The 27,541-nt window shown below is 43.6% G+C and overlaps 2 protein-coding genes across 5 annotated transcripts; both read right to left on the reverse strand.

Annotated features, from left to right (window-relative positions):
* Positions 1 to 3,520: 3,520 nt before the first annotated feature.
* Positions 3,521 to 11,486, reverse strand: LOC128300845 (1-acyl-sn-glycerol-3-phosphate acyltransferase alpha). Of its 4 annotated transcripts, XM_053037063.1 has the most exons (8): positions 11,346 to 11,486; positions 9,816 to 10,059; positions 6,041 to 6,219; positions 5,137 to 5,270; positions 4,874 to 5,055; positions 4,595 to 4,760; positions 4,339 to 4,490; positions 3,521 to 4,216 (listed from the first exon to the last, which is right to left on the reverse strand). In XM_053037063.1, the coding sequence occupies exons 3-8, from the start codon at positions 6,217 to 6,219 to the stop codon at positions 4,211 to 4,213; spliced, it is 819 nt and encodes a 272-aa protein (XP_052893023.1). In that variant the 5' UTR covers positions 9,816 to 10,059; positions 11,346 to 11,486; the 3' UTR covers positions 3,521 to 4,210. The 4 variants fall into 4 exon arrangements, with proteins under 4 accessions (XP_052893023.1, XP_052893020.1, XP_052893022.1 ...); XM_053037060.1 differs by having other exon boundaries at positions 3,521 to 4,490; XM_053037062.1 differs by having other exon boundaries at positions 3,521 to 4,490; positions 11,323 to 11,485.
* A 1,108-nt stretch (positions 11,487 to 12,594) lies between these two features.
* On the reverse strand, positions 12,595 to 27,519 carry LOC128300200 (1-acyl-sn-glycerol-3-phosphate acyltransferase alpha-like). Its single transcript, XM_053036183.1, has 5 exons — positions 25,936 to 27,519; positions 14,501 to 14,679; positions 14,291 to 14,424; positions 14,015 to 14,196; positions 12,595 to 13,912 (listed from the first exon to the last, which is right to left on the reverse strand). The coding sequence occupies exons 1-5, from the start codon at positions 25,972 to 25,974 to the stop codon at positions 13,598 to 13,600; spliced, it is 849 nt and encodes a 282-aa protein (XP_052892143.1). The 5' UTR covers positions 25,975 to 27,519; the 3' UTR covers positions 12,595 to 13,597.
* Positions 27,520 to 27,541: the final 22 nt, after the last annotated feature.

The raw sequence follows: 27,541 nt of genomic DNA on the forward strand, positions 1-27,541 counted from the left end.
TCGTCCGCTTTTCCTTCCCAGCGGTGAGCGGGAAAACGAGAAAATGAGTTCCACTGTCACTCTCACTCTCAGCTACCCTTGCGAGAGGAAATCTCAGTTTGAGAGAAAATCCGCGGTGTAAACAGAGCATGAGTTCCTCAGCCTCAGACGCATATACCGGCCGGTTTCCGGTTTTGTTCTAAGCGAAATGCGACACCAGGCATTTTTTTTTGTTCGTCTTGTGCTCTCCACGTTATGCGGGTGTGCTTGTCAAAAAGAAAAAAGGATTCCGGCCACAGCACGCGCGTGTGCAATGTTTGAGTTTTGTTTTTGAGCTGTGTTCACGAACACGCTGCGCGTTTGTGTCAAAGTTCCGGCAGTTTTGATTATGGCGCCTATGTTTGTGCAGGCGTAGCACACACCGGGGGCGTGATTGGTGTGCCGGATGTGTGCTAATCATACACGACGGTACGACCAAAAGCAAGGACACGTAAAAGCATTTAAAAAGGGGTCGATCAGTGGGATGTGAACGTGAACGAAGAACAAAAAAGGTTATGCTGTGCTATTCGTTACATACCCGTAATAATATTATTCTTACCTTGCATACCTTTTAACACCATCCCGGTGGACGCGCAGGTTTGATCGTGAAGATGCGTCTCTTTTATGGCAATAAAACAATCTAACAACGAACTAACGCACACATGGAAACGGCGTGAAAGACTACTCGCGATATAACAAGCTTTTAGACGAATTTAAGACAACTAACCTTATTCTCAAATGCAATTCATGATACAACGAGTGTCAAGTTTCATTACACTACACAAAAAACAGCGAAACGTGTTACTTTGATTAATATTTATCCTATTTTACACCTCGCGATACCATGCGGTCCGTAAAACGACGCCGACCGACACCAACTGATCAGCGATCAAGATCGATCAGGTGAGACGATCACACTAATACCAATGCACGCAACTGATAAGCTCAGCTACGCATCTTCGCTTTCTTCTCTTTTATTCTTATGGTGATAATTTTATCATCTCTTTCGCACTAATTCGCAGGTGGGCCATTTGGTATCAGGTACTCCATATTGAACAACGTGTTTACGGAGTGCGTATGACCTGACCTATCAAAAAAAACCCAGAAATTCAATTAGGCGACGGTTGCTGAGGTTAAGTTCAATCAGATTATTTTCTTCCTTTTGCTACACAGAAAGGATTTACATACGTTCGGGTATCTCCTCTCGGAAGCTGACACAGAAAGAAGCAGCACATAACCCGTTCTGCTCCTATCAATAGCAGTCAAAGATCGTTTCCCGATGAAACCGTAGCTTGCGTAAGCTGGAATCATCCTGAACCCTTCACACTGTTTCCCGAATTGAAAACTGACGGGCCAATAGCCTTGCTATCGTGTGCTAAACCTTTCCCAAAGCCCGTTTTGCCTATCGGTGTGAACTTTATCCTTCCATCTTACCTTTAGACGCTATCAAACGTACAAGCCCATTTCTGCTCGCATGGGGGATAAACCCAGCAAACAACCAAATGAACACTTTCACCTTTTCCGTGTGTTCCTCATATTGCCAACTTTTACCCCAGCCGGAGAGTGTCATTAGGCTTCCCAGAAGATGAGAAATGAAACACGCAGACACACCAGCACCTAGCCACCCGCGTGTGAAGGTCCTTTTACATGCTGTCCCTTTTCTCGTTGGGAACACAGGGATCATCGTATCACACAATGAAGTCTCCCCGGTCTGCCAGCCAACACGGTGGAACCGCAAAACGAAAAGGAAAAGTATTTCCGAACGACTTTTCATCCACCACACACACACATTCACAACAAAGAAAGTGGAAGTGACAGGAAAATTCCACCGGGAGTCATAAAACCGCCCACGGAACCAGCCCAGGTGGGTGTGAGGGTTTCGGAAAAAAGAATCCGCAAAGCGGGATGGAGGAGATGTTTATAATTTCACCCCTCCGGTTCCGGTTAAGGTTTACCGCAAAACGCTCGCCCAAAGAATCGAATGCCAAGATGTCAATGTCACACAAATATGCACTCATTTCGGGCAGCGAACCTGTCGATTACATGTCTTGGTTCCACACCATCATTCCTGCACCAAGTTTACGATCACCCCTCCATTTGAGGACCAGTTTTTGGCACGTGTCAAAAAGGAAAATTAGGGAGAATAGTTTTGCGGACTTTACTACGAATATACTGCGGAAGTGGGCCCCAGAAAGCATGCGGGTTTCGGGGGAAGAAAGAAAATTAGATATGATGAGATTAGAATAGCTACGACAAACTAGTGGTAAGGACCACAATTCCGATGTGGGAGTAAATTAAAAAATTACCCTTATACGCAAACAAATGGCATGGCCGATTGGTCACAACACTTCATGCAACACTCGACATCTTTGCCCATGTGGATTGGATAAGGGAGAGAAATGAAAATGAGATGTTATTACGCACTCCAGATACTCACAAAGGACGTGTTTGTCATTGGGTGGACAAACAGTCATACAATCCCACAGTCAATAATAACATCTTCACGCCTAGTACAGCAGACCCACGTTACCTGACGCGTTACCCTCTAACATCTATTAAGCGGGCCCAACAGAAAAGGACTCTTGTCAAGATCACCCTGACATACAGTTGTCTCATAGAAAATGTTATAGATTTCTGGGACAAGTGTTATGGGATGTTTATTCAACAACAAATAACACCATTCCCTTTACGAATGAAATTTGCTCAAGTGTTCCATAAAGTAGCCAACTAATGTTGGCCTAATGTGAACCTTAGACAACATCATTAGTCATTCCCTCTTACCGTACCATGTGTCCTGTGTCAGATTGTTAGTCTAGTATCATTAATCAAGGTGAATAAATCACAATTGGCAGCACAATTACAGCTGTTCCTCTTCATGCATCGCCAGCATTGCAATTAAGCAAGTAATTACAGGTAAAAGAATTCTTTTCCGTTAGCTCTATCTGTATAGTATAAGCTATTATGTCTCATAGAACATTCGATAGAAATGTTGCACGGATTTTTGTAGCTGTTCTCTCTTCAAGATTTGAGTGTTTAAAACTTCAAATATTATACTCCTTAGCTATACGCGCCCAACCAATGATAGCCCTCCTAATTGTGGAGCATTATTCTTCAAGAAACATTCTTTTCCGTCTACATTCTACCAAACATACAGCAGCAGCAGAGTTGTGCATATTTCAGTGAAATTGATTTCTTCCTCTTACCCTCATCTTACTTACCTGTGGCCCGACAAAAAGTGTCATGTTTTGTGCCCTTCGGATCTCTTTGCCGGACGCCGAAAAGGGGAAATTCTTCCGAGGGCAATAAACTGCCTTCTGCTGCCGTCCGTGTTGGGATTTCATTCTTGCTCCATCTAGAGAGATCACACAAAAAACCTGAGCACATAATCGTATCCTCTTTAAGGGCACGTAAGGTGTAATAACGCCGCCACCGCCGGTTCTCTTGTACTCTATACCACCTTTCACGCACACATACATGCCGTTAGATCTTTTGCATCGTTTTAATGTATTATCACATTTAACGTACGACATTTAACGTCGTGTTCGCATCCATACACTGCTGTTGTACTTTTCTACCCATTTTGTGCTTTCATTCTCTTCGCCACTTACCACTTACTACCGTACTCCCTAAACCCTAGTTTTGCTCTTTCGAATAAAATTCTTATCTTGCTAAAATATGTACTTTGTACGCTATTTACAAGCCAGCTATTGCTTCGCACCCTCCCCTCTTGATTGATCATAACTATTTGACTTTGGAAACTTTAAACCCATTGCTGATGAGTTGAGCTGATAATGGCTCATTCTACGCGCTCTTACATCTACTACACAGGAACTATATAGTCTCTGGCGAAGGAAGATAGGAAAAAGAGTATATCCTCAAAATGGGGTTTATTCGAAAAGTAGCGCGGCTCCGTTTGTGTGTCTGTTTTTGTGCGTCATGCTTACTAAAAAAGATATCCTTCAAACGACTGGTTATTGGTTTTTGGAAGAAACACATACATTCTACATCGGATAGCTTCGTACGGGGCAAAACTCAACAGTTGAAAACAAGGCAATCACTAGTCGCAACTACTAAGCTCTCTGTTGTTGAACGAGGAGTTGTTGTTTTTTGACGTGATGATGAGGTGGTGATGAGTGTACTTCCTTTCGATGAAGGAGAGCTCAAGCAGTTTATCTGTCTCTGCAGCATTTTTCTAACCCTAATGAAGATCCGGGGTATTATTCTAACATGCTTTACCAGGTCAACCGTTTTGTGCCGTACTGGGCACGTCCCACGTAGGAACGAACAAACCCAACCCACCAATTCCTTCTAGTGCACCACCTCACTAATGTTGTTAATCGATAGTGACTCCTCCGATAGTAGCTCGTACTCCCGCTGCATCATCTTCTGTACCCGTTCCATTAGCTCCGGAATGTCATCCTTAGTTAACCCGGCGCAGGGCACTTCGGGAAGAATTTTGATGATGTTTTGTCCTACAACGAAACCCATAAACCGAATGATGATTAAAGTTCAGTACCGAAACGCAAAGGTCAGTTGTGTCGTTCGCAACGTTATACGGCGATTGCTGTTACCCTACCTCGATCGAAAATCTTTGCATTGGATTTCAGAAAATGGTACTTGGAAATGACCACCGGTTGAATGAAGGCCTGCGATTCGACGGCAACGTGGAAGGAGCCCTTCTTGAACGGTAGCAGTTTATCGCCGTTTCCTCGCGTTCCCTCTGGGAAGAAAAGTAGCTTAGCCTATTGGGGGGAAAACCGGGAATAAGAAAAAGGTTGTGTCATTGTGGGTATGTATAATGCACAGAAAGGAGGACCGGTGGAGGTGGCTTCCGTTCTACTTTGATAACGCGTACCTGCTTCTCGTTGATGGCCTTTGCTTCCTTGTTGATGACGCTCTTGGCTGAATCACGGTTCTGCCGATCGATAAACAGAGTCCCCCAGAGCCAGCAAGCCAACCCGAACGGGAACATGTACAGTACCTCCTTCTTCGCGACCACCGTCGACCGGCCCATAATGGGCCAAAGCTCAGCCAGTACTGTAAATAATTATTTAAAAGCGAGTCATGTACATTGGTAGAACTCGTTTGGCAAAACGGGGCAGCGATGTATCTCCATACCAATCAAGTCCAGTGCGCTCTGGTGATTCATCAGCACGACTCCACCGTGCTTCCGTTCGATATTTTCTTTACCGCGCACCGTAAACGATGCACCGAGCATTTTACCGAAACCGATGCATAAGTATGCTGGAATTCTGGAAAACAAATAAATTATTATTAGGAAGATTTGCCTATAGCAACCATTTTATAAAACTGTCGTCCACTATCATGAAGTATCAGCTTGAAATGTCAAAACTATAGGCGTGTTTCCTGTTGCGTCGTTGCGTAGCACAACCACCTGTGAGCCTATCAATCATTCGAATTCAGCACTGTTTTTGGTTGGGGCCCACCCATCAACAATTCAGTTCATTACGGTTAATCTATCGAGTGAAAAGGCCATGCGTTTGTGCCCACGCTCGCCGCACCAAACCAGTTGGAATAGCGGACGGTGTAACGAATCATCCTAGCCGGGGGACGCCGCTCCAACATGGAGGCGGCTCCATGCATAATTAATCGCCATCTGGAAAGGGGTTTTTTCCCGGTAAATATATTTTCTATACGCGCAAAGGTGTACCACCTGAATTTCCACAGGTCACAATTCCCAACACAACAAGGACACCACCCACGTAAGGTACGCGAAATAAATGTACCAAAAAAACAACAACCATAACTTAGAACTTCCAACTCTCCCCCCCCCCCCCCCCCCCATTATGGAGGTCCTTGGACTGCGTGAAGGTATTCGAAACGAAAAGTCATCCCATCAGTGGCCTACATCTGTGATCCTTTTTTTTATTCTTCCGCTCCCATCGGTGAACTAGGGGTCGATTCTTGTGTCCCGGAAAGCCCGGAAAAATCGGGGACCTTTCAATTTCTACCACGGCCATATAGCTGTTTTTTCTTCTTCTTCTTCCTGTGTTATACTTACAGTGCGTTTCGATAGTCTCGGGGTCGGATCAACATCAGTGGCACTGGACCGACGGCACACACCACCGAGAAGGCGATGAAGCAGAAGAACTTGAAGTAATACCGGGCTGTCGACGACAGCGTTATGATGAAGAATGCCATGAAGGCCAAACCGAGCAGCTCACCGTTCGATGTGGTCATCTAGTGGGAAGAGAACCGAAAATCCATGAATTAGTATCGCTCATTAGCGGATGGTACACATCGTATTATTTAATACACACAAAAACAGCAGAAACATTATGAATAAACAGGGCCCTATTCTTTGCCTCATCATCAGTCGATCAGCTAGGGGGACATGCTTCTCACAACACCGCATTACAATCAATTACGTCAAACGACAACCAGCCGTTCGAAAGCGTCTTCAGCTGGAATTCGCTAATTATACTTACAAACAGTCATGCTTCATATGCACGAGCAAAACAAAAAAAAAGACGATGAGTTCACTCATTAACAACACCACCAGTCACAAGAGCTCAAACGGGTAAACAGGCACGTATTGTAGCAAATAAACGACTGCTCCATACTGAACTGCATCCCATCCCGCGGCTGGATGGGGTAGGTTCCCAAGTCCAAAACGAACTTGGCCACGCGGTCCCCGGCTGTGATAAGTACGCGATATTTTGACCATTTGCCGTCATTGATTAGAAAGTGCGTCTCTTATCGCCCTACTCTATATTACCTTCAGGTTTGGTCCACCAGGTGGTAACCGGTTGATAACGCTTCGAAAGGAAGTATTTCATAAGTTTTGTCTGATAAGGCGATGATCTTTGTTTACTTCGTGACTGAACAATCCGGCAGTTGGTTGATGATAGCCTACTCTTTTCATTCGGTCCTTGACCTAAACTATTTCTGAACGGAGCAATTCTGACCGTACGACATTCTGCACGCCATTAATTCCATTGTATCCTAACGACTCCAATGCCCCAGCAAATCAACCAACAATAGCAAAAACCACTTACTGTACAGGGGAAGAAAAAAAAAGCAGCTCAATAAACGAAGCACAAAATTAACTCCACTTAGAGGCAATCCGCGCAGTACTGCAACTGCGACGAGTCCACAGCGCCAAACCAGGACGACGATCCTCACACTTTGCGAAATGCGGCGAACACGTGACACGTCGTGGCTCTGCCATAACATCCCGCACTCGCGGGTACCTCTTAATGCGAATAATCCGATAACAGATCCGTTCCACAAGTTCGGCATCATCGCAGCCAAAAGCTTCCAGAGTCGGCAGCCGTCGTCGTCGTACGATAAAATTTGGCAAAGAAAGGCGGTTGATAAATTTCGCCACAATAAAGTGAGGCCCGCTCACTCAAGAGCGTGCACAGAATACGCTTGCATTGCGTAATCTTCTAACCGTCAGGTGGATAAGCGATAAGCCCTTTGTCCTGCGGACACACGTTCTGGTGATTAATATTTGCAATAAGTGGAGGTGTGTGCCACGTCTCGGCGTACTAATCCCCTTTCGTTTATCGAAGGAAATTGAGGATTTTTCGCTACCAGAGGGATATCTCCAGATATTGAAGGTATCTCCGATCGTCTTGCGAATGGAAGACTTGAGAGGGCGTGGACTTGTGAGTTAAGGCCGTTGAAGGTCGTCTACCGCCAGTGAGAGTACTACGAGTGCAAAGTTCGTTGAGGTTAGAGTCCGAACTGGCGCGATGTAGAAATGGCCTTTCCACACGCATGTCGGGAGTTGCCTTGTTGATTGGATTGTAAAGTGGCGACATGCGACGACCACGACAACAGGCGGTGTAGATACGATCTAATCAAGACATTATTGACAGAAATTGCCTTCTGATCGTCGGCAGTTCCCACGCTAGTCGTTACGACCTCTGTATCACAATTCCTACACCATACTACTACATCTCAGAAGACACGCTCAGGAATCTTCTGCAGGACACTACATCTTATTCACCTTGTTCACTATTTCTTCATTTGCCATCGATTCCATTCGCCGTTCGCCCAACTATGCCCACGAAATTGCACGAAAACGCAGCACTAGAGCCAACAACGATGCAAGCGCACCGGCCACAGAAACTGAACTGCAATTACTGCTAACCGGAACGTCGAACATCGAACTGATAAGGGGACATAAAAGCATTAGAAGCCTTTCGACGCACACGTCACACACAACAGACCGCCCCGGTGGGTAAAGTGAAAGTTGGGACGCTTGTAATTATCATTTACAGACACAGGGTAAGGTTCCCTTCCCATTTACGCATTACAACACGCTTGACAGTTTTGGCAACCGATGCACAGAGTTCAACAAACCTTTTGGGTGGTAAATAATTGAACCTGACACACCTTGAAGTGCTCGGAACGCGGAACTGTGGTAGGGATGGTTAATTTGGAAAAGTACCAGCAGAGGGAACCAAAGCTTTCTCCACTTCCGGCAATTGTTTGTAAACAATCCGACCGAACGCACAACATTCTAAGGCTGTGTGGCATGGGCCAACCACCTACTACTGTAAGTGGGTGGACGGTTCTCGGGCGTACAATATTATGTTGCTAGGGGGTAGAAAGCGCACCCAGGCCAAGCGCGTGTTTTATCAATATTTATTGATTCGACTCGATATAGAATTCGGATGCAATGCGTACCATTATACCGGTGGCCCCTACGGGCGTTAGAATCACAACCACAGGCCCCCACACGAGGTGGCCGCGGTTTTGTTATTCGTCATTGATCGTACCACATTTCACCGGCATAGCGCGATGCATCATCATCATCGCCATCATCGTCAGCTCGCGCAGGTCGATGTACCAGTGTGTGTGTGTATGTCATAGATAGAGACACGCCACGGCACACGCCATCAACATCGCCCTTTAGCGCGCACTGCTTACCGGGCCCATGCAAACATAACACGTGATCGTCAATTGACCAATGCGACCGTGAATGCCGGTGATCTTCTCAGTGTACAACGGTCAACGCAGCACGGATAGGAAGGTATACCTTGGACACAATTATCATCATCTAGTCCGATGCATACGAATCAGTGGCTTCCTTAGTCAAGCTTTGGTCTTGCTGGAACACGCGATCTAGAACGTCGTTGCACAATCGTTATCAGGCACAGGAAGACGCACGGGAAACAGCAGGTGTTACGCATCATCTAACAACGGAAATGGCCAGGTGTTCGACCAGAAAGTTCTACATGAATGATTGAAATACATATTTCGACCTTAACTTTAGTGATAGAGGCGTTTTCCGCCGGTTTTTAAAATAATGTTTTATACTGTATTTTTATTACAAAGTTACGGCAAAAACAGGCCTCATATTTCGTGGAATGAGGAGTCCAACGTTAGCTTTGAAGAAAGTCTATACCTAAGTGTCGTATATGCGAACTTCAATTATCAATATTGTATACTTCTGTGTATTGTGTATACTCCCGAGTTCGACAGTTCTAACAGATATTGCGAATAGAGATCCTTCATGTTTTAAAGTATCCTCAGGATGTAATTTAACCTATAAGTATCTAAAATATCAAAGCCTTGATCTTTAGTATGTAGGTTGTAACTCCAAACAACCAATGGGGATAATCTAACGAGTGAACCTTGATGTTTAAGAGATCCTAACCTAACAAACTTAACAAGAAGTGTGAGACTGATACCGGACAATCTCACCTCTGCACATGAGACTCTTGCTCCTCATAGAGGAGTCAAGAGGAGTCAAACAGTGGATATTTGGTAGAATATCTGGCGATTGGGTATGTATTTAAGCAACTAAAACCTCCACTTACCTTGATGGATTGGTTTAGACGTGTAGTAGACGATGTAAATTAGCTAGTATCTAAACTTAGTGCCTGTTCCGCGCCGAGGTTATTACACAGTTACACTATTAATCTCACACACACACACAGGCACACAAGTACGTTTACAAATGCACTAGCGAAATCAATCAAACGAACCTCACAAATGCTGGTCCAACGACGACGTTCCACTTTACCTCCATTCGCCGCTTTCTCGGCACAGTCTCATCAGTGGCTGTGACAATAAATTGTTCTAAATTTACTTCAATTCTCCGCTTCACCTTCTACCGGCCAGAGACATAAGGATCTATATCTGCCAGCCAGCCGGTAGTAGCAGCAGTTCGCCGATGACGATTTGACGAAATTCCGGATTGTGGACGATGAATCGGTTTGGATCGTCCTGCTCACGCCGCCACAAACACACCCTCTATCTTTCTATTCTTTCTTTTACGCTTTCACACTTGATCACAGCCTGCTTGGCTAGTGCATCGCATGATTGCACAACTGCAATATCTCAATCGGGTGAGATATATTGGAAAAGAAAGAAACGAATACACGGGGGTGTTTATTTTCGGCGCACAAAACAATACCAGACGAAAAAGAGAACCCCACCCCCCCGAGGCACCTGCACATCGGACATGGGTCAACGGAAGGACAGAATGTAGAGGTATTTCACAGCACAGAGATTGCAAATCGAACAGGTGCTGTCGTGGAGATTTACAGCTGTCGCGTCCCATGGGTGTCCCGTCAAAGCTTTTGGGGACACTGCATTTTTTTTTTCGAGGAATTAAAAATTTAAATCAGCGCTAGACCTAAACACATGGGATGGGTAGGGCAACAACATGCAATGTCCTCCAATGTCTCCAACATGTGTTTACACATGCTTGCGTACTAGCAACACCAGCGAACAAAAGCTCGTGTCTAGCAGCTATTACGGATGTCTGGCTGATGTCCGCGTGCTAGGAGGAGGACCAAGCGAGGATAACTTCCGACAAAGGCGCTTGGCGCAGAAACCACACAGTGCCGTGTTCCGGCTGGTGTTGGTAAATATAGCAGCACGAGGGATACCCTCGGACAGGGACAGGAGCACGGCACACACAAACAATCGCACTCGGAAAACGTCAAAAAACAAGGATCCCCCACCTCACTGAGCGAGCTTTCGTCGTCTCGCCGGAGCGGAATTCGCCGGTAGGTTCCCGTGTCTCGACGGAATGGAAATCGTTCAATGTGTGTGAGCGTAAAACACGACACGCACATCTGCTGCCCACTGCGTCGAAAGGACAGCAGCAATCGCGAAAGGACACATCCATGGTTCTAACCCGAACAATGGTAAAAACATTGGCCGCTTAATGTTCACTGTATTTCATGCAACTCCAAGCATCTCATTGTTGTTTTACAACGCTATGGAGCTTTGTTTTAGCAGGCGCACACTAAACACAACTCCCACGCACGCACACACACACAAACACACCGGAGGCAAATGCCGCACTTTAGATACCGAAATGGTCTTCACTGGCTCACCCGTCGAATTGATGGTTTTGCGGTGTTTGGGTGTTTTTCAACACACCCCAGATGCCGTGAATTAGTCGCCGCGGACGGTGGCCGTTCCGTAGCGGGGATTCAAACGGAAATAAACACGAGTACGGCCGCGAGCTTTCCCGAGGTCCATCATCTTCAGCGATTGTTGGTACGGCGCATGCGTACAGTGATGGACAAAAAGAATGGCACGCGAGAAGGTGCACATTATTAAATAAAAAAAATAAAATAAAAGTTTAAAACAGAAAAAATATTCTTGAAGATGAATACTAAATAAAAATCGATAAACAAATTTCATCACATAGCCACATAAGTGTTTAAACTTTGCCACAACTATTGGCCTTTCCTGTCGGAGTCAACACATTTCATATCAGAAATATTATTTCATGAACAACAAAAGCCAGTATACCGTAAGCATACTTTCGGCAGGTACTGTATCCACCAACACTATGAGAATTCTTGTTTTTTCCGTACCACGCCAAGGCTGGTTAAGTCCAGTTGCTTTGTTTAATATAAAAAAATCGTATAGAGCTATACATTTTACTGCAAACGTATTTTAATTAGTCAGTTTCTGCTGAAATTATTTAATTTTTCTTTCAAATTACAAAGCTCGCCGGGCGCAAGCTTGATTCGAGCAGTTAACGTTACGAGTTGTCGAGCAGTTTTTCGAACTCGACTGTGCGGTTCTATTACAAACTAATCGAAATGTAATGTCGAGTGGAGAATTTCAAAAGAAATCGTAATTTTTACACTAAACAGAAATTATATATCCTCTCGTATTCGTTCATAGGTTTTTTTTCAAACCAAAATTCAGCTACCATAGTGCACATAATAAATTAAATGGATGTTACAGCCCATATACTGGAAAATCTTGACCAAGGTCACAAAGCACTGTTGTTACTAAAGCCAACAGTACACACATGTTACAATACAGCCACCACAGCAACAAACATGATCCTTTTAAGAAAATATAGCTTCCGGCTATAGAAAACTCTAATCAAGCTTGCTTCACAAAACAAACACTTGCTTCCCTGCTCAGTCTCCGCACGAGTTGGTTGGAAACTAGCAAATGGTCTAAAAGCTAAAATAAACCCCTGTGACGTAGAGCATGTAACCACCAGACTAAGTTGATGTGCCCCTAGTCCTTAATTTACATACATTTCCGTCCACCCACACAACACAGAAAACACGCAACGGACCGATTAAGGGGTGGTGGTGTTTTGATTCCAATCAGTACACTTCGTCCTTGCGACGCCCATTCTTCAACCAACACACCCGACGAATTTACATGCAACAATCTACACGATATGCTTCCTCGGTTGTAGTTGCCTAAAATTAGTCATACGTTTTATTTCGACCTAAACAACGTTGTCCTAGACAGCGGAACGTGTAGTTCCTCACAGTTTAATTTTTGTTTTGGTTAAAGTTGTCGGTACACTACGAAGTAAATAATTGCATGATTTCTTCTTACCACGTTTCAAAAACATAGCCCAAAATCGAAATCGTTTACTACTGGTTAGTGTCACACGCTACCAATTTTACAGCTTTCCTGTGCCTCAACTCTCACTCACACCCTATTAGGATCGTTTTATGTCTACGTTACAATTTTTAACCTCACATTTTGCTTTCTCTCCATACGATTGTTTAACCTTTTAGCACACCAACACAACCACCGAACGTATGTATGTGTTTCTACTACTCTACCTAATCCCTATATTCGCTTGTTACGTTCCTGTCTTTTATATGTGTGCTTTCTTTGCGATCGTTTAGTTAACGTAGAATACATCTCCGCCGTTTACATCTTTCAGATGGTGTCGATTGAAATTGCTTATCGTACTCAGAAAAGTACTCAGGTACCAGGTACGAGTCTGATAGTAACGGCCAAAAATCCTGTCTTCTGAGGGATGATAATTCGTCCCGGATCTATTACTAACTCTTCTGCTCTTCTTCTTCTTGTTTGCAGATACTAATATCGACGAAGCACGAATTGGTGACCAGATAGTATACCATGGACACCAAATGATCACAGATTGTCTCTTCGCCTTCTAATCCACCGTCGTGTTGCGCCAAAGGTTGTTCTGCTGTTCGATTTGTTTGCGTCTTTGCACTTGAATCTTGCAACTAGTCTGCAACTATTGCTGGTCCCCGCAACAATGACTTATATTGCTTCACTACTGCGTATTACGTTCTACATTATACGAACGCATTATTTGTGGGAGAGTCGTCCTCGAGTCTTCTCAGTTATGGCAGTATTGTTTCGCTTCCGCACTGAGTGCATCGAATTCCGTCTGCATCAGCTGTTGGCACCGTTCGGTCAGCTCGTTCACATCCGCCTTCGTCATACCCTTGGTTGGGATTTCAGGCATAATCTTAATGATCACACGACCCCGTCCGAAGCGTTTGCGTTTGTGGTCTAGAAAGTGATACTTGGACACGATCACCGGTTGGATGATGGATTGTGAATCGACGGCAACGTGAAATGAGCCCTTCTTAAACGGTAGCAATGTATCATTGTCGTGCCGAGTACCTTCCGGGAAAATGGCCAATTTTAGCTGAAAGAATCGTGTGGAAAAAAAAGACCGAACAGTATAGTTGGTGGTACGAACGCGGGTACAGAGTACCCTTATCATTGATTCATTCCATTGAACGCTTACATGGTCTTTGGTAATGGCGACCGCTTCCCGCTTCATAACATCCTTTGCAGAGGCAGTATTTTTGCGATCGATAAACACAACCCCCACGAGGTAGGACGCGATGCCGAACGGGAGCATGTAGAACAGTTCCTTCTTCACCACCGGCACGATGTTGCGGAACTCTCGCAGCAATCGCGATAACACTACAAAGGCGACAAAAAAAAACATGAAAGGAAATTATTCTGATTGTTCGCCGAGTTGGATGAGGGCTCTCTGTCAGCGTGTAGCGATACTTACTCACTATATCGATTGCACTTTGATGATTGAGCAACACAACACCACCATTACGAACGTTAATATGCTCCTGTCCTCGGATTTCATACTCCACACCGAACAGACGAATAAATGCACATGCCACAATGCCGGGAATTCTGAAAAAAAAATACATACATAAAAATAAAGCGTTAGAAACGTTGATTAAGATCAGGTGTTTGAGTCGCTACTTACAGCGCATTCAGTGGCCAGCGAGGTTTGAAGAGAAACAGTGGTATCGGAACGACCAGCACCAGAAATGACATTAGTACGATGATAAACATTTTCGCATGATACTTAAACGTGTTGGACAGCAGGCTACCGACGATCATGGCCACCACCACCTGCAGCGACAGGCTGTTGAGGAAGACATTCTGGAACAAAACAAAAACAGAAGCGGAAAACAAAGGAATGAGATGATAAGAACTCATTGGTAAGTAATTAGTAGTAATTGCTTCTCTCTCTCACACTCTCTTTAAATTGTGAACTTTGTACTTTGAAAGATTACATTTTTCTTGTCTGTGAAGTATTTCCTCACTCAAGAACATTGTAGATGGAATTTTAATTCTAGTTTGGCGAATTCTACATTTGATTATTCCACAGCTTGACTAATTGTACTACAACTGCATGGAAAGGATTTTTGATAATACTTCGTGGCAGTTGACCAAACAAGAAAAAAGCCCAGCAAAACCGGTGAGCTAATAAAAGAACATAAACAAAACTCTACGCAAAGAACTGCTGATAAAACAAAGACTTGACCTTCCTACCGATTCTCTCGACACACTTTGCCGATAAGAACAGATGCACAAGGGACATTTCGAGGGACGTGTACGATCGTTGACTTAAAACCACTTGACTGAAAGTGCGTCTTTTGCGGTTGGAGATAACGACAGTAACCCGGCCATGGTCAAACGGCTCGGGCTCAGTCACAATTATTCGCACCTTTTCAACGTACCGATAACTGTACCGCAGAACTTGCTCGTTAATCGTATTCTCCATGTGCATGTACCCGACAATCACGAAATGGGTTAAGCGATGTGATTAGCGACTATAAACGCGCTGGGGAGTTTATCGAATTTACCGCCCGTGACGTAACAATTATTCCCGCTTTAAAAAATCATGAACCCAGTTAAGCTGCCATATCACAGTTAGATATCTACCGTGTATCCACAATAGGATACTAGCGTGATGGTTTTTGCGGTAAGATTATTGTGAAGATTATGAAATAATCAAATGCCCGCGGCGTGCATAAGCTGCTTTGCAGGCATATGAACGATTCTTACGCCCAAACCAATCCCACCCTCTATGTTCTTATCCGTTCGATCGTAACGGTTGCGAGACTGACAGATAGGAATAATTCTGATAAATTCTCAAAATTGATTACATTCAATTACTTTCTGAACGGTTTTGAATCGTCATGAAACGTTCAAGTAATATCGCTTTTTTGTATCTTCTCTATGTAAACAAGGAAGAAGCTCAAACTGCTTTTAAAAGTCCCGCATCAGCCTCGTCCAGTGAGTTATTGTGCTCTTTACAATGTTCAAGTTAAATCCCGAAGATCCAAAAGCAGTGATGCCGATTGTTAAACATCTACTAAGTCTATCCGGGTTTAGACAAGATACAGAAAACATTGGAATAATAAATCTATTCAATTTCTTTGTCTTTGCCGGTGGAATACTAATACCGAAAGTTTTCTTTCCGTACCCTAGTGATGCACACATGATACATGGTGTTGCTGAGCTGTTATTTTTTACCAACGTTTATATTGAATTCTTCTGCATTATTCTTCAACATAAACATTACAGACAGCTGCTTAACTCCATTGATACCTTCGTGAATACTGGTGAGTATACTGGTGTACTTTTTTAAGTCTACGTGCACACAAGGCTTATCTCTCACTTTCTCTCTTCAGTGTACCGTTCAGCTCATCAACCAGATTATTTACCAGAAAAGATATTGATTAGGCTTAACAGAAAGATACAGAAAATGTCAGTATTTTTCTGCTATTATACGCTGTATTCAGCTATCGTATACTGGACTATACCATGCATGATGACGTATTATTCGATCTATAAGGCACGAACAATCGCGAACGAATCCGTATACTCGATCAAGTACTATCCCAATCTGGAGGAAACGTTCTACTGGGTCGACAATCGTGACACAGTTTTGGGCTACGTTGGTTTTAGTTTAGTTGTAGTAGTTATATACATTATTGCCGGCTACAACAGCGCTACCAAAATAATTACGATCTTCAGCACTATCAAGTACTGCAACACCCTCCTACTACTCGTCAGCATCACCATCAAGGATTTGGATCATACCGCGCCAGAAAACGTTCATCGCGAGTTGAAAAAAATAGTACAAATGCATCAGCTTGCTTTACGGTACTGTAAGACTCCTAACATAGTCGCTTTACTAATTATCCATTCGTTCCTAATTTCAGTTGCGTCACGCTACTAAATCAAACGTTAAGTGTGGTAATGTCATTACAACTGGCTCTGTGTATGCTATCATGGTGTCTTATGCTTTTGTACTTGTTATCCACCGGTATCGACTTAATAGCAATGAATGGTTTGCTAGTAATGATAAGTTTGACATTGGAAATGTTTGGGTATTGCTTTCTGTCTACCGAGCTAAGCACTATGGGTACACAAATTGCCTATCAGACGTATCAGCTCCGGTGGGAACAACATCGTTCCGGTACTCTAAAACTACTGCAAATGATTATTGCACGGGCCCAACAACCATTGCGCCTTACAGCTTGGGGTATTTTTGCGATGAATTTGGAACTGTTTGCCGAGGTGAGTAGTAACGTATGAAACATGGTTACTAAATAATTATCTTACAAATTTGTTGCTCCGCAGGCGGTCAAGACATCTTACTCTGTTTTTCTTGTGCTCAAGGATTTTATGTAGATTGTTCCATTGCGGCGTTTACTAATTAACCGCTATTAAACAACTATTCATCAATAGGCAAGCAGGCTTTTAATTAACCGCTATTAAACAACTATTTATCAGGCTTTTAATGCAATAGGTTATCAAATAAAATATTCATCCGTTTGGCGATTATAATTTGCTTTGCATGCGAGCGATTATAGAAAAAATAAAGTAAATCAGAATAAACGTGATCGCCCAGAGGTAACGTTCAAATCTGTGACACAGTATAGAGACTCAGCTGCAACGGTTCTCATCGGTCCTTTCTTGCATTCACGCACTCACTCGATCTATAGTCAAATATCGATCTATAGTTATAAATAAATGAATTAAGGTCACATTTTTTTATTATAATCAATGCTTTCACGGGCAATGTCGTTGTTCAGAAAAGAAAATTCTCTGTAAAAAACTTGTGCCCATTTGACTCTACACGAGCCCTATTAAGCTTTACTGTACTTCCCCCCATCCACTTCGAATAAAATAATGGGAATCCAATATTTACCGTTGAATTAAACATTTCACTGACCACTCAGTTCCGATCTTATAAATGCGCCAATGCTGAATGCCTCAAATCAATCTCGTTCAGTGAGTTATTGTGCTCTTTACAATGTTCAAGTTAACTCCCGAAGATCCAAAAGCGGTTATGCCGTTTGTTAAACGTCTACTAAGTCTATCCGGGTTTAGACAAGATACAGAAAACATTGGAATACTAAACCTATTCAATTTCTTTGTCTTTACCGGTGGAATAGTAATACCGAAAGTATTCTTTCCGTACCCCAGTACTGCAACCATGATACATGGAGTTGCTGAGCTGATATTTTTTGCCAATATCTTTGTTGGATTCTACTCCGTTATTCTTCAACATAATCGATACAGAGAGCTGCTTAACTCCATTGATGCCTTCGTGAATACTGGTGAGTATACTGGTGTGCTTTTTTAAGTCTACGTATACCTTGTATATACCTTGTATACGTATCTCTCACTTTCTCTCTTCAGTGTACCGTTCAGCTCAACAACCAAACTATTTACCAGAACAGATATTGATGAGACATAACAGAAAGATACAGAAAATGTCAGTGTTTTTCTGCTGTTATATACTGTCAACAGGATTTTTTTACTGGACTATACCATGCTCGCTGACGTATTATTCGATCTATAAGGCGCGAACAATCGCAAACGAATCCGTATACTCGATCAAGTACTATCCTAATCTGGAGGAAAAGTTCTACTGGGTCGACAATCGTGACACAGTTTTAGGCTACGTTGGTTTTAGTTTAGTTGTAGTTGTTATATACATGTTTGCCTGTTACAGCAACATAACCAAAATATTAACGATCTGCTGCACTATCGAGTACTGCAACACCCTCCTACTACTCGTCAGCATCACCATCAAGGATTTGGATCATACCGCGCCAGAAAACGTTCATCGCGAGTTGAAAAAAATAGTACAAATGCATCAGCTTGCTTTACGGTACTGTAAGACTCCTAACATAGTCGCTTTACTAAGTATCCATTCGTTCCTAATTTCAGTTGCGTCACGCTACTAAATCAAACGATAAATGTAGTAATGTCATTACATCTGGCTCTGTGTATGCTAACATGGTGTCTTTTGCTTCTGTACATGTTATCCACTGGTTTTGACGCAATGAATGGTTTGCTATTAATGGTATGTTTGACAGTGGAAATGTTTGGGTATTGCTTTCTGTCTACCGAACTAAGCACTATGGGTACACAAATTGCCTATCAGACGTATCAGCTCCAGTGGGATCAACATCGTTCTGATACTCTAAAACTACTGCAAATGATTATTGCACGTGCTCAACAACCACTGCACCTTACAGCTTGGGGTATTTTTGTGATAAATTTGGAACTGTTTGCCGAGGTGAGTAGTAACGTATGAAACATGGTTACTAAATAATTATCTTACAAATTTGTTGCTCCGCAGGCGGCCAAGACATCTTACTCTGCTTTTCTTGTGCTCAAGGATTTTATGTAGATTGCTCCATTGCGGCGTTTACTAATTAACCGCTATTAAACAACTATTCATCAATAGGCAAGCAGGCTTTTAATTAACCGCCATTAAACAACTATTTATCAGGCTTTTAATGCAATAGGTTATCAAATAAAATATTCATCCTGTTGGCTATTATAATTTGCTTTACATGCGAGCGAATAAGGAAAAACTAAAGTAAATCAGAATAAACGTGATCGCCCAGAGTTACCTCTGGGCCATTTGTCAGACAGAATATATGTTACGCAATAGAGTATTTTTTGTTGTTTGTTTGTTTCATTGCTTTCTTTGTAAATGTCCTTTTTTGTCGCGCGTCACGACATCAAGATCTCTTATCAATAGGAACACATATTAAGGAGCAAATTTGTTCCCCTCAAACCTCCGAAACGTTACGAGTGGGCAGACTGTAAGTCAGCTTATAGTCTCAACCTTTTCCAGTTGCCATTTGCATCATGGCTTTCAAACCATCCGATGATACTGCAGTAATGCCGCTAGTACTACGCTTGCTGCAAGTCATCGGAGTTTGGGATGAGCCCCAGTATCGCTACAAGTACGTCCTAGTCTTTGCGTCCTACTGTTTTGGCATCGTGATCCCAAAGGTGTGCTTCGGATATCCCACGCTGGAGGCTTCTATCCGAGGGTACGCTGAGCTCATTCTCGAAACAAACGTGTTCGCCGGGATGCTCATGCTTTACTTGCGGTACGAATATTTCGAGCTGTTGGTTGTGGAATTGCGATCGTTCGTTTCACTAGGTAAATTGCAAAACATGATGTGCAACTTGTATTACTGTCCGTGTATTACTTTCTTTATTTTTTCACTAATACAATGTTAAAAGTGTTGCGTGACTATCAACCATCATTTACCAGGAGCCATCTCGTGATGTTGAATCTGCAAATCCACAAGTATACGACGATATATTGCCTGTACATGTGTTGCGTCTGTACGGCGTACTGCATCGCACCGCTCTGGAGTAACTATTCTGGCTATATGGCCGCCATAGCAGATCGAAACAACGGCACCACTTTCGAGTTCTATCTCTACCTGGAACAGGACTTCTACTGGCTTAACAGCCGTACCTCCCTACTCGGATACTCCATCTGCACCGTGTTCATGTTTCCACTCATGTATCTTTGTGCCTACACCGGTACGGTTAAGACGGTGACGGTGTTCAACACGATCAAATATTGTCAATCCGTACTGCGAATTGTAGTGATGAAGTTGGACTATATGAAGACGTTCCAAGGCGCCCGGCAACAAAGCGATGCGTTGTCTGAAGCACGGGAACTCCATCAGCGTGCGCTTCGTTGTGCGGAGTTGCTGGAGTTGGTTCTTCAACCACTACTTCTGATGCAGTTCGTACTGTGCATCTTGATCTGGTGCACAATGATGCTATATTTCTCAGTATCAGTAAGATCAGATGCAGTACATTTAGATCGCAGTGAATCTTCCATAACAAAAGATCCATATTTGCAGGGAATCGACGTGAAGTTCATCAACATGTTCTTACTCTTCCTGTTCGTGTCTATAGAAACCTTTGGATATTGTTATCTTGGCACTCAGCTATCTCAGGAGGTCCGGATCATAAGATACAATTCCCGAAAGCAGTATGAATGTGGACTGATCCGTTTTCCATTTTCGTCACCAGGGCTTCAACGTTGGACAGGCTCTGTATGATTGTAACTGGTGCGATTTCGACAGAGAAAGGCAGAAGAATATCGCCTTTATGATACTGCGAACTCAGTGCCAGGTGGAACTAACAGCGGCCAAATTCCGCCCCGTCAACATGGAACAGTTCGGTGCGGTACGATGATGCACTGTTTGAGTTTGAAAACTGATGCCAATTAAGATTTATCGATCAACATTTTGCTCGTTTTAGATGATCAACATGTCGTATTCCTTCTTTGTGGTGCTTAAGGACGTATTTTAATGTTCTGTGACACGGTATAGAGACTCAGCTGCAACGGTTCTCATCGGTCCTTTCTTGCATTCACGCACTCACTCGATCTATAGTCAAATATCGATCTATAGTTATAAATAAATGAATTAAGGTCACATTTTTTTATTATAATCAATGCTTTCACGGGCAATGTCGTTGTTCAGAAAAGAAAATTCTCTGTAAAAAACTTGTGCCCATTTGACTCTACACGAGCCCTATTAAGCTTTACTGTACTTCCCCCCATCCACTTCGAATAAAATAATGGGAATCCAATATTTACCGTTGAATTAAACATTTCACTGACCACTCAGTTCCGATCTTATAAATGCGCCAATGCTGAATGTCTCCTGGCCAGTACTGGAACTGGAACATTAGATATTACAAGTGTTTGGAAAACGGAGCAGAAACATTAGGATGCTTTTTATGGCGCTACAGGACGACCGAGCCGTCCTTCCATTGCTTTTGTACATTCATAAACGCATTAGCCTGTGGAGCGAATGGCAACGATTGTACTATCCGATTGTTTTCATTGCATTCTGCATTACGGTGGCGGTCCCGAAGCTTGCAACGAGCTATTCTAATCTTGAAACTTTCATCTGCTCCACGGGGGAGCTCGTTTTTGTGGGGAATGTTATAAGTGGCACGTTGCTGCTTTGGGTTGAGTACGTGCCGTATAGAGAATTCATCGAAGGGACAACAAATTTGACAAAGTATTGTGAGTAGTCGTTTTTTTCTTAAACTTTCGTTTCTCTTCTTCATTAAATTAATTTATCTTGTCTTTCGGTAGTGTACAGAGATTATCAGCTGCCCACTGTTGGGGAGTATCTCGTACAGTTCAATCATCTTATCCACCGCTTCACGAATAAATACTGCATGTTTTTTGGGATACCGATTGTATTCTACTGTGTGGCTCCAGTAGTAACTAGCTTCGCGGTGTATTTTCAAACATTAGGCAATTCCAACAACGGATATGAAACCGGCGATAATGTATCGGACGTAACTATCCCGGCAATCGAGTTCACTATTCACATGGAGCAAGAGTTTTATGGACTTCAGCAACGTACGAACATCGTCCATTACATTGTCTACACCTCCGTCATACTGCCAATGATGTTTACGACGGCCTGCAGCGTACATGCGAAATTGTTGACAACCTGCAGCAGTGTCCGATACTGTGAAACAATGCTCTACGTCCTGACGCTGAAGGTTAACAATTTGCACCGTCTCCCGAAGGAAGCAGCCCGAGAGGAAGTGCGTGACATTATCTACGTACACCAGCGAACGCTAGACTGTATTGCGCTGCTCGTAACTGCTCTCCGGCCGGTACTGTTGCTTCAACTTGTGTGCTGCATCATTATCTGGTGTTTAATGATGCTTTACTTCACTATTTCTGTAAAATTATCTATGAAGTTCGATATTTTCGAGTTTTTCTTCATCAACTATTTGTTGTACTACTGTTGTTACAGGATCAAATGGATGTAAAATTCGTCAACATTGCCATTCTGTTCTTCGTCCTTACAATCGAAACGTTCGGACAGTGTTACGTTGGATCGCGAGTTTCAAAACAGGTTAGTTTCTGAAAAATGTATCATGTTTGTTTGACTGCTCTACCCTTAATGCTTAATACAGGCTGACGAGCTCACTAAAGCCGTATATGCGTGCGGTTGGCAAGATATGGATCATGACATCCAGCAAGACGTACTAATGATTCTGCACCGTACGCAATGGCCGATCTGTATACAAGCGGGCAAGTTTTGCTTCGTCGATATGGAATGCTTTCAGAAGGTAAGTGAGTGGACATGTCCAATTTTCAAATGTCATTTCAAATTTAAAGGAAGAACTCTTTTTCCTTAACTATTTCACAGCTGGTGAACACGTCCTACTCACTCTATGTTGTACTGAAAGATGCGTTCTAGATGACGATTGCCGGCTTGACCAGATTAACTAGGACTGCGCATTCGTCCATAGGAATTGTAAATCTACTATAGTAATATTAGGTGCGCAAATAAATAACGGCCGTTTTTTCATAAGTTTATTTTTACTCGTGTCATTTTTATTTGAAGAAATTGGGTCAATCAAAATATTGGCCATTATTATTTATTACTTTCTTCCACCTTTCGGGTAAATCGCGGATTCCTTTTCGTAAAAATAATAGGTTTTTCGACGCAATCGAGGTATCCAACCAATCCTGGATCTGTTCTTATGAGGAGAACTGCTGGTCAGCCAATTCATGTACCATGGATCGAAAAAGATGGAAATCCGATGGTGCCAGATCCAGTGAATATGGCGGGTGCGATAAAACATCCCCTTTGAGGGTATTAAGGTAGTTTTTCACAGGTTGCGTAACAGGTGGCCGAGCATTGTCATGCAGCAGAATAACTAGAATAACTTCAGAAGTTCGTAGTAGATGACGCCGAGCTGGTCCCACCATGGATACTCAGCATGGATGTTCGGTCGAGTTGATGATGTTGGGGTATGACCGGGAGATCCCCATGATTTTTTGCGCTTAGGATTGCTGAACAAAATCCACTTCTTGTCTCCCGTCACGATTCGGTGCAGGAACCCCTTTCTGTTGTGCCGTTGGATCAGCATTTCACACATGCAGAATCTGCGTCCAATGTCCCGCGGCTTCAACTCGTGTGGTATCCATTTGCCCTCCTTCTGTATCATGCCTAACGCATTCAGCCGTCATGATATGGCCTGACGAGTTACACCAAGCACGACTGCAAGCTCTTCTTGCGTTGCAGTGATTTTCCTCCAGTAAGGCCGTCAATTCATCGTTGGCGTACGTTTTGGTGCTTCCTTCACGTTGAGCATCCTCCACGGCGAAATCACCGCTTCGAAAGCGTCGGAACCAATCCCGTAAACCCGCAAACACTCGGAAGTGCTCGATGCGCCTTGGGCTGCCGTTTTCTTCGCTCGAAACAAAAACAGCAACACCTCCCGCATATGGCGCTTATCCGGCTCAAAATCAGACATTTTCAAAAACTAGGAACTTTTACTCGCACGAAATAATCACTAATCTGTTTACTCTGTTTGATTATGTCATTCCCGAACTTGATTTATGACGTTTATAAACGTCAAAATCGCGCCACAGTCCACAGTGGTCCCATCGATTTAAAAACGGCCGTTATTTATTTGCGGACCTAATATATGACAGGCTTAACCTGGTAGCTGCATCATGAAGCCAAAAACACAGAACAGAAAGAGTGACAAACATAAAAAATTATGTTTTCTTTTTTGTCATTTGATGTGCGTGCATGGTCCCAAATCTGTAACGTACCCTGAAAGGTTCTTATTGACAGAGAAAACCCTATAAATGAGAACACTGTAATCGATTGGCTTGCCGCTGGGACTTGCGTGCATCGTTCGTATTACCCTATGAATATTCATATCAGCGTCATAATGTGGCACGACCATGATTTGCATTGTATATATGCATGGGCACAATGAAACGTTGGCCACAAAGATGGTGTGTACACCTAACTGCTCGTCCTGTGTCAACGTCACACTGATTCGACGTCATTTCTCTCAACTACTAATCGATAACATCGTCGTCCACCTTGGGTTGAGACTGAGTGGGAAAAAGATTTACTAACGATCCAAAGCTATATTTATCACCACTCACACACACACACAGTTCATCATTCCAATTGCAGTACGTTGCACCCTAGAGACATGAGGACTGAGATTTCTCTAGTGTACTAACGAAAATAGCGCCATTTCCGGCCCTTTTCCCGGTGTTCGGGAACGGGAAAAGGTGGATATCATTCAGGATAATGGGTGACAAAGCATGTAGTTGCCACTTCGAGCCGTTACAAGCACTCGGATCGATGCCGATAGGTCGGTTGTTGACATCGTTCCCCGTTTGCCGAAATGAGAGAACTTGCCTGCCGCCCGTAGGCCAAAATGTCGACCGTTGGACTCGGTTCTAATTATACCGGGGAGTGTAACGGGGATATTTTTATCACATCAACCAGAGGAGAACGAACACACATCGTTCGATGACAATGTTTTGCAGAGCAAATGAAATACTTTCTTCTGAAGTGTCGTGTGTGCGTGCGGAGTTCTACAAAATACTCAAATTCATTCAGTAGCAAAACAGAACCGCAAACATCGAACATTATTTCTGCTCCCTTTGAACTTCACGGTCGAGGACATTTGAGACTCCGTTACAAAATAATGACGACCAGAGTATTTAATTATAATGATGGTAATATATGCCAGTTCTGAAAGCGAATAAAAGAGCAATTATTGGATAATTATAACAGGGCGATACAAATGCTTGGGTGTCCACTATCTTCAAACAACTGATTGTAATAGTTTGCATTCACTGCTACAAAACCTGTTCAGCGTCGGTACATTCCAGTGACCTTCAAGAATTGCAGATATTTTTTGGGTATTCCGACGCTGGACATCGGAGTGCGTTCATTAATATGCATCACACGTTCGACACGCAACCATTTCCTTTCCGTATCACATCAAACAATGTGACAGTGCCTTTGGGGAGTTAGTTAGAAGTGGAATCCGGCATCAAAAGTCTTAAATAAAATGGCTAAACTTAATTAGACAAAAATGCGGGTAATTCAAGTAAAACTTTGAAGATTACATGAAGTACTCTTCAAAATCTTCTACCGATTACGTCTATCACACCGTGACGGACTACCCGCAAAGAATACCAGAGAGAGAGAGAGAGAGACAGCTCTGACTAAATCAACCGGAACAAGCTTAATTTGAGCTACTTACCATCGCAGCTATCATTATTCCTTCCATTAGCGTCGCCATGTTGCCGGGGATGGTCTGCCTACTTTGATTGAGCGTGTTCTAGACGTATATATGTGACCGTAGATACCGGTCCGATCCGTGATCCTTCCACTAAACCGGGGGTACCGAGCCTGATCCGGGAACCGCAACCCAACTGCACTTTTCCTTTCGTTGATTCCAAAACACGCACAATGCACCACACGTTTGCGGGAGAGTTGTTGAAGCGAGACACCGTACCCCGGGTGCGTGTGTAGGCGTCCACACACCTGGCAAAAACTTCGGTCGGTCGGATTCAATAGGGGTGAGCCCTGCCCTGGAAAAGAGCAACCGTACGGGGTACGATTTTCCCTTCCGCTGAGGAACCGTTCAGCTTAAATGCACTCAAATTCAAGTCAATTCACGTTCGTGCCAGCGAGGGGCCGGTCTGCGGGTGCTAGTTTCAGCCAAACCACCAACAACTCGCGCGAAATAAAACTGCAATTCATCACTAACATCACACACTACATTAGAAGCGCATTTTTGCGCGGTTTCTATTCTCACTGCGGTGACTTTTATTCCTGCTTCCTGCCTCTTTTTAACGTTAACCTCGACAGGAGGGATCTTCCGGTTAGCCGGCTTCTGTCAAAATTTTGACACACACACACACCCTTATGCACACAAAAACACACGTGAGCACACTACCACACCGACACACGATTAAATATTAATCGATTTTTCACAGCCTGCTTGGCTTCTGTATGGCACCATGGTACGACACTGCTGCTTGGAGAAGCGGTTTGGGTTTCTTTTTTTCGGCGGAAGATTTCACACAAATATGGCACGCAGCACTCCGGGGCTTGTTCAATTTGTGATACAGCAGCACAGTAAATTAACACGCCTCCAGGCACACACAGCGGGGCCACGTTCGACGCGTAAATAAAGTGCAAAATGCAACCAGCAGAGCACCAGAACTACCCTTCCGGAACTGATATTGGTCTAAGCAGGGCTAGGGAGCGAGGTAAGTGTAGATCGTCGCCGATGTCGTGGTCGTCGTCGTCGTCGTCTGTCGTTCCACTTGACACATACCACTCTGTACACCCGTGTCCTCAGCTGTTAACGCCAGAGCAACCACATATATCACACATTTGCAAACAGACGTACAACCGGTCCGAATGGGGGAGATGTCTTTGCCTTTGTGTTCTCCTGCCCGCTTATTGTTTTGTCAACCCTTCCCGCGGTAGTGGCCCACACGGATAAGGGGGCACGTCGCCAACATCCAGACCAATGCAGTGAGCAGCGAGATAAGTTTTACGCCCAAGCGTTCTAAGTAATACTCAGTGTACTGAGCACAAAGCAGGCAACGGCAACAACAAAAACCAAACTGTCGCGGAAATAATTCTATATATTGTCCCTGAACTGGCCCCACCGACCACGGTTTGGATGATGCGAAACGACAACAACAAAAAAAAACGGGGCTAGGTAGCGGAAAGTGGCCCGGTACGGCGGGTTACCACAAGTAAAGTGTGCTCTAACGCAGCGAGCGAAACCGAACCGAGAGCCAATGGGTACGCAACGCTACTCCCTCGTCCGACGGCGATCCGTTAACTGA

Source organism: Anopheles moucheti, chromosome 3 (genome assembly GCF_943734755.1).
Source record: "Anopheles moucheti chromosome 3, idAnoMoucSN_F20_07, whole genome shotgun sequence".
In the NCBI taxonomy this organism is placed as follows: Eukaryota; Metazoa; Arthropoda; class Insecta; order Diptera; family Culicidae; genus Anopheles; species Anopheles moucheti.

What these genes read in the sequence shown, in the direction of transcription:
- LOC128300200 (XM_053036183.1), bottom strand. Translation starts at nt 25,974, where the DNA reads ATGGCGACGCTAATGGAAGGAATAATGATAGCTGCGATG. An exon ending in GAATAATGATAGCTGCGATG is followed by an intron (nt 14,680 to 25,935) that starts GTAAGTAGCTCA and finishes GTTTTGTTCCAG; the next exon opens with AATGTCTTCCTCAACAGCCT. An exon ending in AAGTGCAATCGATATAGTGA is followed by an intron (nt 14,197 to 14,290) that starts GTAAGTATCGCT and finishes TCGCCTTTGTAG; the next exon opens with TGTTATCGCGATTGCTGCGA.
- LOC128300845 (XM_053037060.1), bottom strand. Translation starts at nt 6,219, where the DNA reads ATGACCACATCGAACGGTGAGCTGCTCGGTTTGGCCTTCATGGCATTC. An exon ending in GAGCGCACTGGACTTGATTG is followed by an intron (nt 5,056 to 5,136) that starts GTATGGAGATAC and finishes AATTATTTACAG; the next exon opens with TACTGGCTGAGCTTTGGCCC. An exon ending in AGGCCATCAACGAGAAGCAG is followed by an intron (nt 4,761 to 4,873) that starts GTACGCGTTATC and finishes TCCCCCCAATAG; the next exon opens with GCTAAGCTACTTTTCTTCCC.